General features: G+C 39.8%; 1 protein-coding gene across 3 annotated transcripts in view; it reads left to right on the top strand.

Annotated features, from left to right (window-relative positions):
* The window catches only part of Klf8 (Kruppel like factor 8), a 162,410-nt gene extending 148,281 nt beyond the window's left edge, over window positions 1-14,129 (top strand). For all 3 annotated transcript variants that reach the window (XM_028883422.2, XM_028883421.2, XM_037199360.1), the window contains 4 exons: window positions 2,230-2,791; window positions 4,552-4,663; window positions 5,306-5,445; window positions 12,266-14,129. In XM_028883422.2, the coding sequence (XP_028739255.1) occupies window positions 2,230-2,791; window positions 4,552-4,663; window positions 5,306-5,445; window positions 12,266-12,447 (996 nt within the window). In that variant the 3' untranslated portion in view covers window positions 12,448-14,129. The remainder of the gene's footprint in view (window positions 1-2,229; window positions 2,792-4,551; window positions 4,664-5,305; window positions 5,446-12,265) is intronic.
* Window positions 14,130-15,727: the final 1,598 nt, after the last annotated feature.

The raw sequence follows: 15,727 nt of genomic DNA, 5'->3' as shown, positions 1-15,727 counted from the left end.
TCAAATCTAATAGTTTTGCTCATGTCGCTCTGCTCTTCTATTGCCCAGCCTTTTCTTGAACTCCCTTCCCCTTCTTTCCAAATCTAACAGTAGACGAGCTCAATTGCATAGAAAGTGAGCGTTTTGAACATCTCTCCTTGTGTCAAACTTCCATAACTCACATAGATTGTCAGAGACTAGAGGCTTGCTCTGATGATTGGCTGACGTAAGTGGCACTGCCATCTCCCAGGCCATTGTCATGATTTATGTTGCTTGGGTATTGTATACACAGTACACAGCATTCTTGGCATCTGATTTGATCACATTTTTAGAAATATTTTAATTGGATTGGGACTTTTATGTTTATATTGCACATTCAATGACCATTTGTTAGTATTTTTGAATGTATTTTAACTGATGAATTAAAAACCAAGTTCATACACTTTAGTGTGGTACCATGTCATGTTTGGATATCTGTATACACTGAATAATGTGCAGCTAATAATAAACATAGCCATTTCCTCAAACATCTATCATTTTATAGTGAAATTTTTCCAAATTGTTTCTGTTTTTTAAATTTTTATGTATGTGGGCCTGCATGAGTACATGTGCTTGTAGTATTTTTAGAGGCAGAAGAGGATGTTGGGTCCCCCTGAAACTAAAATCACAGGTGACTTGTGAGCTGCCATGTGTGTGCTGGGAACTGAAATTAGGTCCTCTGCAAGAGCAGTAAGCGTTCTTAACAGCTGAGCCATCTCTCTGGCCCAGTGCTATATGTAGCCACACAGTATACTATGTGAGAGGATCCCAGGGTTCTTTGCTTCATCAAACCATAGCCTAGTTCCCATTGATCATTCTGTGACCATCTTCCTTCCATTGTCTCTAAGCTCTGGCAGTCAATTTTTCTGCTCCCAACTTGTACAAATTGAGTTGTTTTATTTTTAAAGATTCCACACATGAGTAAGATCTTGTGGTACTTGTCTTTCAGTGACTCCATTTATTTTCCTTAAAATTGAGATCTCCAATTCCATCTGTGTTGAACTAGTAACAGGATTGTATTCCTTTTGAAGATGAATACTATTCTATTGAATATATGTACGGCATTTCCTTTATCCTTTTATCACTTGCTAGACAGATTTCATCCATGTCTTGGCTGTTGTGAATAGAGCTGCAGTGAACATGGGAGTGCAAATGTCTTTGTCCGGGTCTCTGTTTCTGTCTCTATATCTGTATCTCTCTGTGTATGCGTGCGCACGTGTGTGTGTGTGTGTGTGTGTGTGTGTGTGTGTGTGTGTGTGTGTGTGTATATGTAGACCAAGTCTTACTGTATATCCCAGCTGGCCTCAATCTCATGACCCTCTCACTTCAGCCTCTCCTGCTTTAGCCTCCCAATTGATGGGATTATAGATGTGCATTTATTTTTAAATATGCCACAATTTAGAATTTACAGATTTTAATCTTGCATATAAATTCAACTAATTACACTGTATTATATTCCTGGTGCATATTATCTGCTAATACACCATTGCAAATAGAAGTGTTATTCTTACCTTTTTTCTCTCCTTGAGAAAGCCTTATTAATTCTCTGACTCATCTAAAATGTCACCTTCTCTTTAAAGCCTTCCCTGTCTAGATAGAAGAAATTACCTAACCCCAGCTCCCTGCCGCCCCAACAAACCTTTTTAGTGTTGGAAATGGAACCTATGGCTTTGATTTTGCTAGGCAAGGGATGTACCACTGTGCTACATCTACTTGCTCATTTGTTTCTCTGAGGCTTCCTGTTCATATGTCACATCACTTATTTTGGTATGACTTCTAAGCTACTCATATTATTCTAATATCATAGTTAGTATATACTTAGCTGTGTCTTATTCATAAATAAGAATATCATTGCTGTGTCTTATTCATAGCTGCTGTCACTGGACTTAGCACAATGCTTTTGCAAGAGGATGGTATAAATGGTTTCTGCTTTTTTTTTTTTTAAATCGAGGAGCTATTTTCTAAATGAATATCCTTTTATTGGATTTCTCAAGTTAAAATTGAATTTCATTTTAGATCTTTGATTGCCAATACTTAACACTGGTGCTTAGCAGCATTTTCTTTCCTTTTTATTCTTTGGTGTATTATGGTCTCATTTCTTTCAGTATGATGTATCTTTTCTATGAGTGTAGAGATTTCTTTCTTTCATTGTTCCTATGTCTCTTTGGAGTACTAACGGTGGTTGTCTTCCCTTGTAATCATTTATTTTAGGTCGCCGGCCCTGTTCAGATCAGACATCCCCCTGTGACAGTAGACAGAAGAAATATGACTTCTTCCCCACTCCTGGATGCCAGCTCGATGGAGAACCCAGCCCTGTTTAATGATATCAAGATCGAGCCTCCAGAAGAGCTACTGGCTAGTGATTTCAACCTGCCCCAGGTGGAGCCGGTCGATCTTTCCCTTCACAAACCGAAGGCTCCTCTCCAGCCTGCTAGCATGCTGCAAGCTCCAATACGGCCTCCCAGGCCACCGGCTGCAGCCCAAGCCATCGTGGTGTCTACTTCATCTGATACGGGCACTTCAGCAACCATCCCAACCGTTCTCACTCCAGGCTCTATCCTGGCCTCCTCGCAGGGGACTGGGGGCCAGCCGATTTTACATGTGATTCACACTATCCCCTCGGTCAGTTTGCCAAATAAGATGGGTGGACTAAAGACAATCCCACTGGTGGTTCAGTCTTTGCCTATGGTCTATACCAGTTTGCCTGCGGATGGGAGTCCTGCAGCTATTACCGTCCCACTCATTGGAGGAGACGGCAAAAATGCTGGGTCAGGTGAGTGTGGGTGGGGCTGACAGCTTCCTACTGTTACTTGCCTTCAGAGAACTTCCTTTCTATCTTGTCTCTTTTCACCTCTTCCAATTTTGAGCGACACTGTTTCAAAGGGGACTTGTTGTAATTATCGTTTTTTTAGAAAGTGGTTTTAAAATAATTTCTATGTAATGCTTAAGGATGTATAATGAGCCATTTATCTTGGCACATATCTATAATCTCAGCACTTGAGAGGCTGGGGCAGGATGATTATGAATCCCAGGCTAGCCTTGGACTACAAGTTGCAGGCTACACTGTGGTCTGGGTTACATAAGGAGACCTTGTCACAAAAGAACCTATAATTGATCTCTTTTAGGTAGTCCATATTTCTCAAACAGGGATGCCTATTCTTGAGTGAACTATTATGTATCTTCCTAGAATCCTTATACACTATTATTTGATAGTAAATAATTTAAAGCATATTTAAAATATTGCTGTTTTAAAGCAAAATGCAAAATTTGAAAACTGAGTTAATACGCAAACTAACAACAAACAGTTTGGAATGCTTTGTGAGAAAACTCAGTATTCCTATAGCTACCATAACTTAGCCGGGCTTAGCTCTGGTCTCTACAGAAAAGTCTCTGCAATGTATCCATGTTTCCTAGGCAGCCCTTTCTTTGACATCTATGACCTTCCTTTTAAGGTTTTATTGCTTCTAAGATTTTATTTGATTTCAAGAGTATGAGGCCATTTTTCGTAACTGAGTTGGGAATTCTCGAGAAGACGTTTATGATGTGACTGTGCACCTCTCCAGAGACACCCTCCACAGGGCTCCTTAGTAGTTGTTTAGCTACAGATCATTTGTTGAACAAAGAAGGTTGAAAATTTGCTCAGAGTTTCATATGCTGTCATCTGTGTATTTATTTATGTTTTGTGATACTGCTAGTTTAATTTAGGGTCTCACACATATTAAGCAAGGACTCTACTCCTGAACTAGACCCCCAGGTCTCTTTTTGATTAAAAGAACAAAAACAGAAGCAAGATTTTTTTTTTGTTTGAGATACAGTTTCATGAATGTATTCAGGCTGGTTTTAAACATATTACCCCAGCAGATGTTGAACTCCCGATTCTTCTGCATCAGCCTATTGAGGAGCGAGGCTTACAGGCCTGTGTCACAGGCCTGTCTTACTTCGCTTTTGAAGTGAGCTCAGAATTCAGAAGGTCTAAATTAAGCTCCATCTTTCATTGTCCTCAACAATAGGTCCCTTTCCAGAATTACATATATTTTAGTTCATAATCAGAAATGATCAAAGAAAATCTCTTGCTTCTGACATGGTTTGAAATATTTATCATCGCCATATATGTAATATTACAATCAGCTTTCAGTGTCGTAATTGTTGGGATAATCCTAGGAATTTTCTTAAGACAGTCAGGGAACTGTTCAAAGACTTCAGTGTTCCCAAAATACATGGAACCCATCTTTTCTGCAGACCCTTTCCCAGGAGCTGGTAGTAGAGAGATGGATATATCACACTTAGATCGTGTCCTAGGGAAATTCACATTCTGGTGACGCAAGAACAATTCTTGTTACCCTTCCTTCCAAGACACCTCTGTCCTTTCTTATGCTAAAAATAATTGTTCAGCCATTACTGTCTTTCTCCTCTTTCTTTCTTTAATTCTATGTTCCACTTCTTAATATGGGCCAAACTGGGAATCCTGAAAATGGTTGTTGAGGTGAAAATAATTGTAGGGGTGCATCCATCCTTGTCTTTCTTTGTTTTTAGTCAAAGTTGACCCCACCTCCATGTCTCCACTGGAGTTTCCAAGTGATAGCGAGGAGAGTGCTATTGAGAGTGGATCCTCGGCCTTACAGAGTCTGCAGGGATTTCAACAAGAGTAAGTTGGAACTGTGTGTGTCTGGGTGAGTGTGAGTGTGAGTGTGTGTGCGCGCACACACATAGCACACACATAGCATTAGAATTAACAGAACACAACAATAAAAGTTTGAGGAAAACAATATACAAGCTAGCTGCTTTCCTAAGAACTATCTAAGTGTGTGTGCAGACGTGTATGCTCATGCATGTTATGATAGAATTACATTCTAATTGTATGTCACGAATTCTATCCCTGAAAAAAAATCTTCCAATTTTCTATAAATTATACTTTTGTAGTGTTTTTCTCTATAGATTCAAAATAGTCTGGTCTTTTAATCTTGAAACGAATCAGAAGCAATTAGCTTGCATTGAGCAAACATCTTATATGAAAACTGTATTTTGTTAAGCACAAGAATGGCACTTGTTGAAGTGAAATGTTCACACTGACAATGTAGCTACTCAAGGAAAAATTTCCACCTCCAGTGCTTCCTCAGGGAGCTACATTTCCTAAGCAGACTGGCCCTAGTTAAAAGAATTGCTTACATTGTTCTAATTATTTCTTCTCTTGGGGAGCTAGCATGAAATTTGCATCAATGATAAGACAGTATGAAGTACCACCACTGTAATTGGTTTTCTCTCTTTCTTTCTTTCTTTCTTTGCTTAGTCCAGCAACAGTGGCTCAAATGCAGGGAGAAGACTCTCTCGACTTAAAGAGAAGACGGATTCACCAGTGTGACTTTGCAGGATGTAGCAAAGTGTACACCAAAAGCTCTCACCTGAAAGCTCACCGCAGAATCCATACAGGTCTGCCCCTCACCCCGCCACCCCCCCCCACTATTCCAACTCCAGCACACACACTCGCCTACACAGATACTACAAGATGAGGTTCGGGGCCGGTGTGGGGGGGCAGGGGAGACAAACTACAAAGAAGAGATCACTTATGGGTTTGGGCTCTATTGTTCTTTTCCTAAATCCAGAAACAGTCTAGCAGAACAGAAAGCCCGTTTACCTTCTAAGTAAGTGTGCTGCTGTGCCTAGTTTTACAGTGCTAGGTATTAAATAAACCCAAGGCATCATGCATGGTATGCAAGCACTCTACCAACTTCGCTACATCACCAGCCCCTTCGATTTTTGTTTGGTTTTCTTTTGTTGTTTTTGTTTTTTTGACATGGGGTCCCTCCTGTAGCCACCTCCGACCTCAAACTTGCTATGTAGCTGAGGCTGACCCTGAATTTCTGATACTTTTCCTCCATCTCCCAAGTGTGGGGATCATGAGCATCCGATAGCATGCTCATCATGGTTTTTAGTCTTGTTTAAGGAATCTCTGTACTGTTGTTGTCTGTGTACTAGTTTACTTTTCTACCAGCAGTACATCAGGAATCTTTTTTTTCTCCATATTCTTCTCAGCATATTGTATATTTGTTTATTTATTATAATAGTCATTCTGGCCAGGCTAAGATGGAGTCTAGGTTTCTTTTGTGCATCTGTAATGGCTGAAAAACAAGCATTTTTTTCATGGATTTACTAGAGTATTTGTGTTTCTTATTTTCAGTAGTGTGTGTTCACATCATTTTTCCATTTAGTGAGTGAATTACTCATTTACTGTTAACTGTTTTGAGTTCTTTGTATATTTTAGATGTTAATCCTTTCTCATATGCATAACTAGCTTAGATTTTTCTCTCATTCTATCCGTTGTCAGTGTCTTCTGTTGATAGTTTCTTTATTCTGCATATGCATTTTAATTTGTTATCACCCCATGTGTCTTGATTTTATTTCCTGAGCTATTAGAGCCATTGAAGTGCCTTACATATTTTCCGCTAAGAGTTTCAAAATTAGGGTTCTGACATGAGTTTCTATACCAGTATGGGTTAAGCTTTGTTTAGTGAGAAATAGGGAAAATTTTTCAATGCTTTGCATGTGGATATCCAGTTTTCCCAACACCGTTTATTGTCTGGGATGGTCTTTCCCCAATATATGTGCACTAGATACTTATCATTTTAACTAAATATTTGAGCAAATCAACTTTAAAGAGGAAAATTTATTTTGGTTTCTGGTTTCAGAGGTTTTAGTCTATGGCCACCTGCCTCTGTTGCTTCCAGTGAAGCAGAACATCGCGGGGCAGAGGATGTCAGGGAACAGAGTGACTCACCACATGGTGGCGTACAAGAGACACGGAGATAAACAAAGGAAGGCCATGGACAATATATGCCTTCTAAGTTTCCATACCTTCATGCGCCCACTGATTTATTTCCTCTATGTAGGCCCTGCCTCGTGTTCTCCATCACTTATGAATGTATAAAGTTTTAAGAGCATGAATAAATTAAGCATTGATTATCACCCTCATAATCCAGTCACTTCTAGCATTACTAGCTAGGGACAAGCTATCAACACATAACCCATATAACTTTTGGGGGTTATTTTCTATCAAAACATAATGTTTTTTTCTTTTGTCAAGAATCATGTGGCTATAGATGTGTGGGTTTATTTCTGGGTTCTTTATTCTATTCCATTGGTCTGTGTGTCTCATTTTTATACCAGTACTGTGTTGGGTTTTTTTTTTGTTACTATTACTCTGTAGTATATTTTGAAATACCTTCAGCATTATTATCCTAAGCATTTTGTTCAAGCTTGCTTTGGTTATTTAGGTCTTTTGTTCATCCATATAAATTTCAAGTGAGCCAGGCAGTGATGGCACACACCTTTAATCCCAGCACTCAGGCAGAGGCAAGCAGATCTCTGTGAGTTCGAGGCCAGCCTGGTCTACAGGGAGAGTTCCCAGACAGCCAGGGCTGTTAACACAGAGAAACCCTGTCTTGAAAGATCAGAAAGAAAGAAAGGAAGGAAGGAAGGAAGGAAGGAAGGAAGGAAGGAAGGAAGGAAAGAAAGAAAGAAAGAAAGAAAGAGAAAGAAAGAAAGAAAGAAAAAGAAGAAAAGGTAAAGAAAATTAAAAGGCTGTAGTACACATACATTTTCCACATCATTTTATTATATATCTTGTAAAATAGTCATGTTAGTACTGGAAAGGGGCTTTAGGATATCATTCAGGTTCACTGTTTAACTATAGCATGGTGTTAATGAAGTGACGATAAAGGGATGCAGAAGAGTCATAACAGTATTTACTAAGTGTCAGGTTCTGCTTTTGGTTTTGTTTCCTTTTAAGTACTACATATATATATATATATATATATATATATATATATATATATATATATTTGGTTTTTCGAGACAGGGTTTCTCTGTGTAGCTTTGCGCCTTTCCTGGGACTCACTTGGTAGCCCAGGCTGGCCTCGAACTCACAGAGATCCACCTGGCTCTGCCTCCCGAGTGCTGGGATTAAAGGCGTGCACCACCACCGCCCGGCCTATATTTTTATTACTAGAAAAATAAAACTCGGCCCCCAACTGGATCAGGCCCTCTGAATAGGTGAGACAGTTGATTGGCTTGATCTGCTTGGGAGGCATCCAGGCAGTGGGACTGGGTCCTGTGCTCATTGCATGAGTTGGCTGTTTGAAACCTGGAGCTTATGTAGGGACGCTTGGCTCAATCTGGGAGGAGGGGACCGGACCTGCCTTGACTGAGTCTGCCAGGTTGTTCTCAGTCCTCGGGGGAGGCTTTGCCCTGGAGGAGGTGGGAATAGGGGGTGGGCTGGGGGGAAGGGGAGGGGGCAGGAGGGGGGAGAACAAGGGAATCCATGGCTGATATATAGAACTGAATGGTATTGTAAAATAAAATAAAAGGAAAAAAAAGAAAAATAAAACTCAGGTCATCAGGCTTGGCAGCAAGCACCTTTACCAAGTGAAGAAAGACTATCTCAGTTCTCTCTCTCTCTCTCTCTCTCTCTCTCTCTCTCTCTCGTCTTGCTTTATTGCTGTGCATAAAATTCAAGCACTGTATTCAAAAGGAGTATGGATTGCAGACATCAACATCTTTGTCTTTTTTATTGTACAAGAAATGCTTCCGGTTTCTCCTCATTCAGTATTATGCTGGCTATAGATTTGCTGTATATAGCCTTTATCATGTTGAGATGTGATCCTCCTATTCCTAATTTCTTCAAGGCTTATATTATGAATATATGTTGAGCTGTATCAGAGTCCTGTCCTGCATTTTTTAAAATTATCATGAGATATTTATCTTTGATCCTATTTATGTACTGTTACATTTATTGATATGTGTATGTTGACCCATCCTGGCATATCAGAATTTAATCAAGTTAACCATGTCTTATTGTTTTTGATATGCTGTTTAATTCAGTTTGAAAATAATCTATTGAGGATTTTCGTGTCTAGGTTCATAAAGGCTGTTGGCCTATACCTTGCTTGCTTGCCTTTTTTTTTTCATATGTCCTCATCAGGTTTTGGTGTCTAGATAACACTGGCATTAGCTTGAACAAAAGCTTCTTTAACCATGATAAAAGGCAGATCTTGAACTAGAAAGATGGACTTCTTCCTGAACTACTATTTTGAATGAGTGCTCTAGCAGTGAGCTCAGATCACCACATGGTGGCACTACTTTAACAAGTTGGTTATTACTCATCCTGGTGTACTGAAAATAGGATTTCCTAGGAGAAATCCTTGAGCAATTACAATAAAGTCTATACATAGCAAAGCTGTTGTGAAGTGTGGGGATGGGATACTACTATATTGAATCAAAGCAAAAAGAAAATCTCATTTGCACTCCTACGTTCTCTGAAATCCTGTTCTTTCTAGATGTTAATAAGCATGTGTAACCTTCCAGTCTCTTCTTTTGTTTGGTGAGAAAGATAGACAAGGTAGCCCTGCCTAGACTAAAACTCACTATGTAGAGCAGGCTGACTTTGAGCTCAGAGATCTCCCTGTCTCTGTCTTGTGGGTCTGGGATTAAAGGTGTGTACTACTACACCCAGGTTATCTTTAGTCTTAATACATTTGATACATTCAGCTGTGTGTCATTCTTCTTAGAGGCTTATGTGGCAATTTCTGAATGTTGAAATGATCAGTAACAACCATCTTTAATCAACCATATAGTTTCCGGGTAATACTCCAAACGTGAGCTAGACTGGACTCCATTCTGGTGTCCATTATCTAACAGCTGTACATACAGTTAATTAGTGAACACTTGGGAGGGTTAGCAGGTGGCAAGCAGTAAGTGAAAAGATGCAAATCAGATTGCCACCAGAATTGAAAACAGAAAAAAAGGAAATGCCCAGGAAATTTTATGACGGGGGAAAAGAGGGATAGAAGAACAAACTGTTAGAATCCTAATACACTTTGTGTCTACATTGTTGTCTCTGATTATAAAAGAATACATACTCATCATAGTAGATGAGAAACAGAGAAGTGTATTAAGGAAAAAAACGAATATTGCTATGATTTATGACCTAGATTTAACCACAGTTAATATTTATTTGTCCATATAACATATTTCCTTTAATTAAAAATACTTAGGCTGGGCAGTGGTGATGCATGCCTTTAATCCCAGCACTTGGGAGGCAGAGGCAGGCAGATCTCTAAGTTCAAGACCAACCTGGTCTACAGAGTGAATTCCAGGATAGCCAGGGCTACACAGAGAAACCCTGTCTCGAAAAAAATTTGATTTATTTATTTTTATTTTATGCATATGGGTGTTTCCTGTGTATGTGTGTCTCTGCACCATGTGTAGAAGGCATCAGATCCTCTGTAACTGGAGTTACTGGTGGTGGTGAGGTACCTTCCCATGCTGGGAATTGAGCCTAGGACCTCTGCAAGAGCATCCAGTGCTCAGAACCATTGAGCCATCTCTCTGGCCCCAATTAATTAACTTGTGCAACCTAATTTCACTTAGGAACCCAGTCTAGCCTCAAATTCTTGGACCTCTTACCTCAATTTCTTTAGTACTAGGATTACAGGTGTTCACTACCCCTCCTGGCTTATTTTTTAATATAATATACGTCTGTATCATGTTTGTAAAGTATTCAAGCAGTACAAAAAGTTATTTTAAAAAGGCCTCCTACCATCCTTCGCTGTTACTTTTCTCATTGTTGATCCTTTTTCTATAATTTCTATTTCAGTGTATTGATGTTTCCTTTATCTTGAGTGTACAAATGTATGGTATGGGACCTATGCATATAATGGGATTGCACTACGGTAATTCTTCCTATACTACTTTTTGGGGGCCATTTTTCTTTCTCTCCTGAGCATTCATGCCCCATATATAATCCGGTTATAACCTTAAGAGTCTGAGTGTGGAGCTATTTCAAATACTTGGGCTTCATAGCTCGCCCCATTCCTTTCCATGTGCGAGTTTCCGACCTTACAGCTTTCGACGAGTGCTCTTCCCATTGAATCGCCTGTTCTTCTTGTGGATGGCTTTATTTCAGATTATTCATTAAGAAGCATCAGATGAAAGAATGTAGTTGGACTAGTGGAGTGGAGTAGAAAGTAGCAGCCACCTGGATTTGTGTTACAATTTGCATGTCAAATTCCGCCTACAGGCTCCCGTGTTTGAAAACTTGGCCCCCAGCTTCTCGAGCTGTTTGGGGGAGGCTGTGGAATTTTTGGCAGTTGGGGCTTGGCTGTAGGAAGTGACTCTCTGGGAGGTAGGCTTACAGCCCAGCCCCACTTTCTGTCCTCTTTCTGCTTCCTGATCTAGAGATGTGAGTACACGCTGAACCAAGCTCCCGACGGAATGGAGGCTGCCGCTACCCTGCCTCCTTGGCCTTGGTGCACTGCATGCCCTCAAACTGTGATCCACAAGAAGTCCTTTCTTCCCTCACTTACTTCTTGCCAGGCATTCGGTCACAGAGAGGAGAAATGTAACTAATACAGTTTAGACTAGCAATCTGACCTTTTTTTTTTTCTTCCGTTTTTCTTTTGAGACAGTACCTCACTGTATAGCCTTGCATAGCCTGGAACTCACTATGCAGTCTAGCTTGGCCTCAAACTTGTAATGTTCCTCCTGCCTCTCCCTCCTGAGTGCTAGGGTTGCAAGGATGCTTTCCTATGTCTAGCCTCCACTTTTAAAATGTTTTGAACAACCTTGTGAGACATTTTTGCCTCTGTTTAGATTTGAGAAAATAGACTATTTATTATATGGTTAGTGTGGTAGAAGCAGGATTCAAAGACTCTTTGAGAGCCCATGTCCCCTCCACTTTACTGTCTCAGGCTAAGTTTAGACCTTTTGCAAGCAGCAGTGTGTAGTCGGGTAAATTTTTTAGTATCTTCACTATAAAAAAAAAAACGGGAAGTATGTAAAGTAATGCATATGCTAATTAGCTAGATTTAACCAGTCCACAGTGTGTGCATATTTTGAAACTTGTAGAAGACAAGCAATGATTTTTTTTATTGGTTTTTCGAGACAGGGTTTTTCTGTGTAGCTTTAGCGCCTTTCCTGGATCTTGCTCTGTAGACCAGGCTGGCCTGGAACTCACAGAGATCCATCTGCCTCTGCCTCCCAAGTGCTGGTATTAAAGGCGTGCGCCATCACCGCCTGGCGCAAAATGGTTTTTATTTGTCAAACTTATTAGTTAAAAAGGTGAATGAGAGTGCCCCTTCAAGGTGATTGTCTTACTTTTGGACTAAAGCTTTGATATATATATCATGTATTCTGCTGTCTTTCTGGTAGCCAGTCATTTCCTGATTACCTTCATTTTGCTGTGTTCCCACTACAGGAGAGAAGCCTTACAAGTGCACCTGGGATGGCTGCTCCTGGAAATTTGCTCGCTCGGATGAGCTCACTCGCCACTTCCGTAAGCACACAGGCATCAAGCCCTTCCGGTGCACAGACTGCAACCGCAGTTTTTCTCGATCTGACCACTTGTCCCTCCACCGCCGGCGTCATGACACCATGTGAATATCCCAGGCCACAGCTGACGTGCTACACTGGTCTCCTGAGTGTCTGCTGAGGTCGAGACCCTGTTTGCCTCTTTGACTACAACTTGCCCCTGTGATTAGGGGTTAGAACAGCCTACTGAGCCAGGTTGATGAGACTGGAACAAAAGTTAGCCGGTCTCCCGTGCGGCTCTTCATATTCCGCTTTCACCTCTTCACTGTCCAGACTTCAGTTTTCTCAACCTCTTCCTGGGTTGAATTCTAGTGCGGCACCCATGGTTGCCCTCCCTGATCCCTCATGCTGTGTTATAGACATTTTTCCTACACTAACAAACAAAACAGGAATCAAACTCAAGGCTGTGAACAAACATCCGCTGCTCCCCCTGCCACTTTTCTCTTGTTTTTTAAAACTTTTATCCATTATATAAATATGTATTGATACAGTATATATACTGTAACCAGTACTTAAGGTCACTTAGCAATGTCCTAAAATGAGGGTTTTTTTTTCAAAGTCATAGGTACAAGGGGCATAACAGTGGAGTTGATTGGTCAGATTTACAGAGAATTGAGTCTGAAATACAGAGTCTCATTCTAACCTTGAAGGTTTTGTAGATCCAGTTTTACTTGTTCTTACCAGTTTGGTTTACAGACAGTACCAGCCCTCCTTTTTGAAGTCCATCAAAGAAATGAAGGGATTTTTCTCGACCTCCTCTTCCTCCTCATGCTCCTTTATAATTAAAGGTTTTATGGCACAATTACATTCTTTTTAGGTTAAGTTTGGACAAATATTCAAAGCACAGAAAGACAGATCAGTAGGGAGAAGTATTCTAGGAAAATATGTCAGGCAGTGACAGGAAAAAGCAGACCTTGGAGGACCCTTTGAGCAATTATTTGGATAAGATATTAGAATTGCTGTTAATCCCAAACCTCATTCAAAGGGCAGCCCGTTGAAACGGCGCTTTCGTTGGGCTCCGCTGTACTGTTTATTCTTTTGTTTACATAGAGCAACCATTCAGCGTATTACCTGAGAGAAAGTGTACACTGAGCATGTTAGACAGAGGTGAGGGGTTGCACTCAAGGCATTTTGTTTACTTCATGCCATTTTTTGGCACTCATTCTTCTGTTTTTAATGAGATAGAAAAGATTTTTTTCTGACACTGACATATAAAAATCATTTTTAATGTTTTATAACTGCTGCCAATACCCAAGCCATTTATTTTAGATGTAACAGCAGGATGCATAATATACATTTGGTTGCCCAATCAGACTGTTCCTAATATTCTCTGGGGCATAAAACGCTCTGTTCCTGGCCCTGGACCTCAGATCTACCTCCATGTGGCATATTTCCTCTCCTGGGAAAAAAGGAGAGGAGCTTTGTATCATTAGGATTGGATGCAGCCTCTTGCCTAAAGGTTGTCTTCATACTAAACCTTTTTTCTTGGCAGATATTCAAAGCTCTAGCTTGAATACTTCAGGTTACTACCTCCCGTGGCTGTCCTTTCTAGCTAAATCCTAGAACTCTACCATCCAGAAGGGGTCCTGTCTACTTCTACCCATCCCTCCCATCTTACAGATGAGGCAAATACGGGTTCGATTCTTTCTGCAGATATTTCCTTTGAGGCCTTATGTAGACCTATGTACTCCTTCTCCCAGGGATCACACTAGTAAACCAAATTAAATAAAAAATTATGTGATTGGTTGCAATATTTGTCCAATTTTATATGTTATACTTCAGAAAACTTTAAATCACTCAAAATTCATATATAGTTGACGACAAAGGAAGTAGTAAGTGCTTATGGTCATTGCCAGTTAACATTACGCATACAGTATTTCTGTTCTCAGAGTTTGATATTTCCAGGCTTTTTTTTATTTTAAATTTACCTTGTTTCAAGTTTCAGTGTCTTTCCAGACTATAAATTCTCCATAAGTTAAGGCCTACTTGTACTTTTCCAGATGACGTGTAGGTTTTGCTATTATCATTATCTTCATACAGGATTTTTCCTGACTTATGGTATACAAGTTCCAAGCTGTATACTAATTACTAAAGCACTAATAAATATCTAGGGCAAGTCTATTCATGGGGACCACATTGTATGACAGATTGATAAATGTATATTACTACCATGCATGGGCTTAAGCTTATAATTGAGTAGTTGGTACAATATTATAGAACAGAGTCCAAAGGGTTACCCACTTTTTTCCCACTTTGGATCCTGAGATTTGCTTTCCAGAGTTCAGAATTGGCACATGCCCCTTAGACTTCAGGATATTGATACATATGGTTACAATATTTACATTGAGACATATATTTACAAATGAGCATTATCAAATTATAGTACTCAGAATGGTGATCAAATTAGGATCCTAGATATCGATGCTCGTGGCATCTCTGAGCCTTTCTTCAAATCTATTTCTGCAGAGTAGTAATTGACTGTGCAAATGCTTGTTCATGGTCTTTAGTCCAGAAACATTTCTAACCCTATTCTCATTGCCCCCTTTTCCAAAAATGGTAAAGTCTTTCCAATTACAAACCTATTCTTTAAAAATGTGTCATGATGAAGAAAATTTCACAGAGTGAATTGATTCCAACACAATGCAGTGTAGAATTACTGCACCAAAAGCACATGCATGTTTGCTAGATGGTGGGGTACAAAGGAAATGAAATGCATCTCTCTTGGGGAACATCTGCGCTTTAACTAAGTTGAATGGGCTTACAACAGCAAAGCACTGTTAGTATGACATTTGCCTAGGACATGGAAATCTCATAGGGATGGCTAATATTCAGAAATTTATTACAGTGGAATTCTTCCTTCTGTAGACATCTGGAAGCTGAACACAACTGTTGATAATTGCCATTGTGAAATATAGGAAATGTAAATTGGTTTGATGGATTAGTGGAGTTCCTTATGTGCAGAACACAAATGTTTGTAAAAAAGACTTTCTTCTTAAATAAGCTTTCCATGTTGGAACTCTTATAGCTTTTCAGAAAAAAATGTGAAGGTAGAACAGAGTTCCTGTTTACTCCACATCTTACATTAGTATGGTACACTTGTTACAATTAGTGAAACAATATTGATGCATCAATGTTAGCTGCAGCCAGTGCTTTATTCCGACTGTCGTCCTCTTTTTGTTTTAATATCTCATCAAAGTACTGCTTTGATTTAGGAGTCCCAACTCCTTTGGTTGTGACAGTTTCTTGGACTTCCTTACTCTCAAGGACCTTGGAAGGATGTTCTTCACTTGGTATTTATTTGCTATTTTTCTCATGAAAAGACAAGGTTAATGGATTTGGGCCTGAATAA

The sequence above is a fragment of the Peromyscus leucopus genome, chromosome X (genome assembly GCF_004664715.2).
Source record: "Peromyscus leucopus breed LL Stock chromosome X, UCI_PerLeu_2.1, whole genome shotgun sequence".
Classification (NCBI taxonomy): domain Eukaryota; kingdom Metazoa; phylum Chordata; class Mammalia; order Rodentia; family Cricetidae; genus Peromyscus; species Peromyscus leucopus.
Note: the sequence above shows the minus strand (reverse complement) of the source record. Positions and strands in the feature narration are given on the sequence as shown.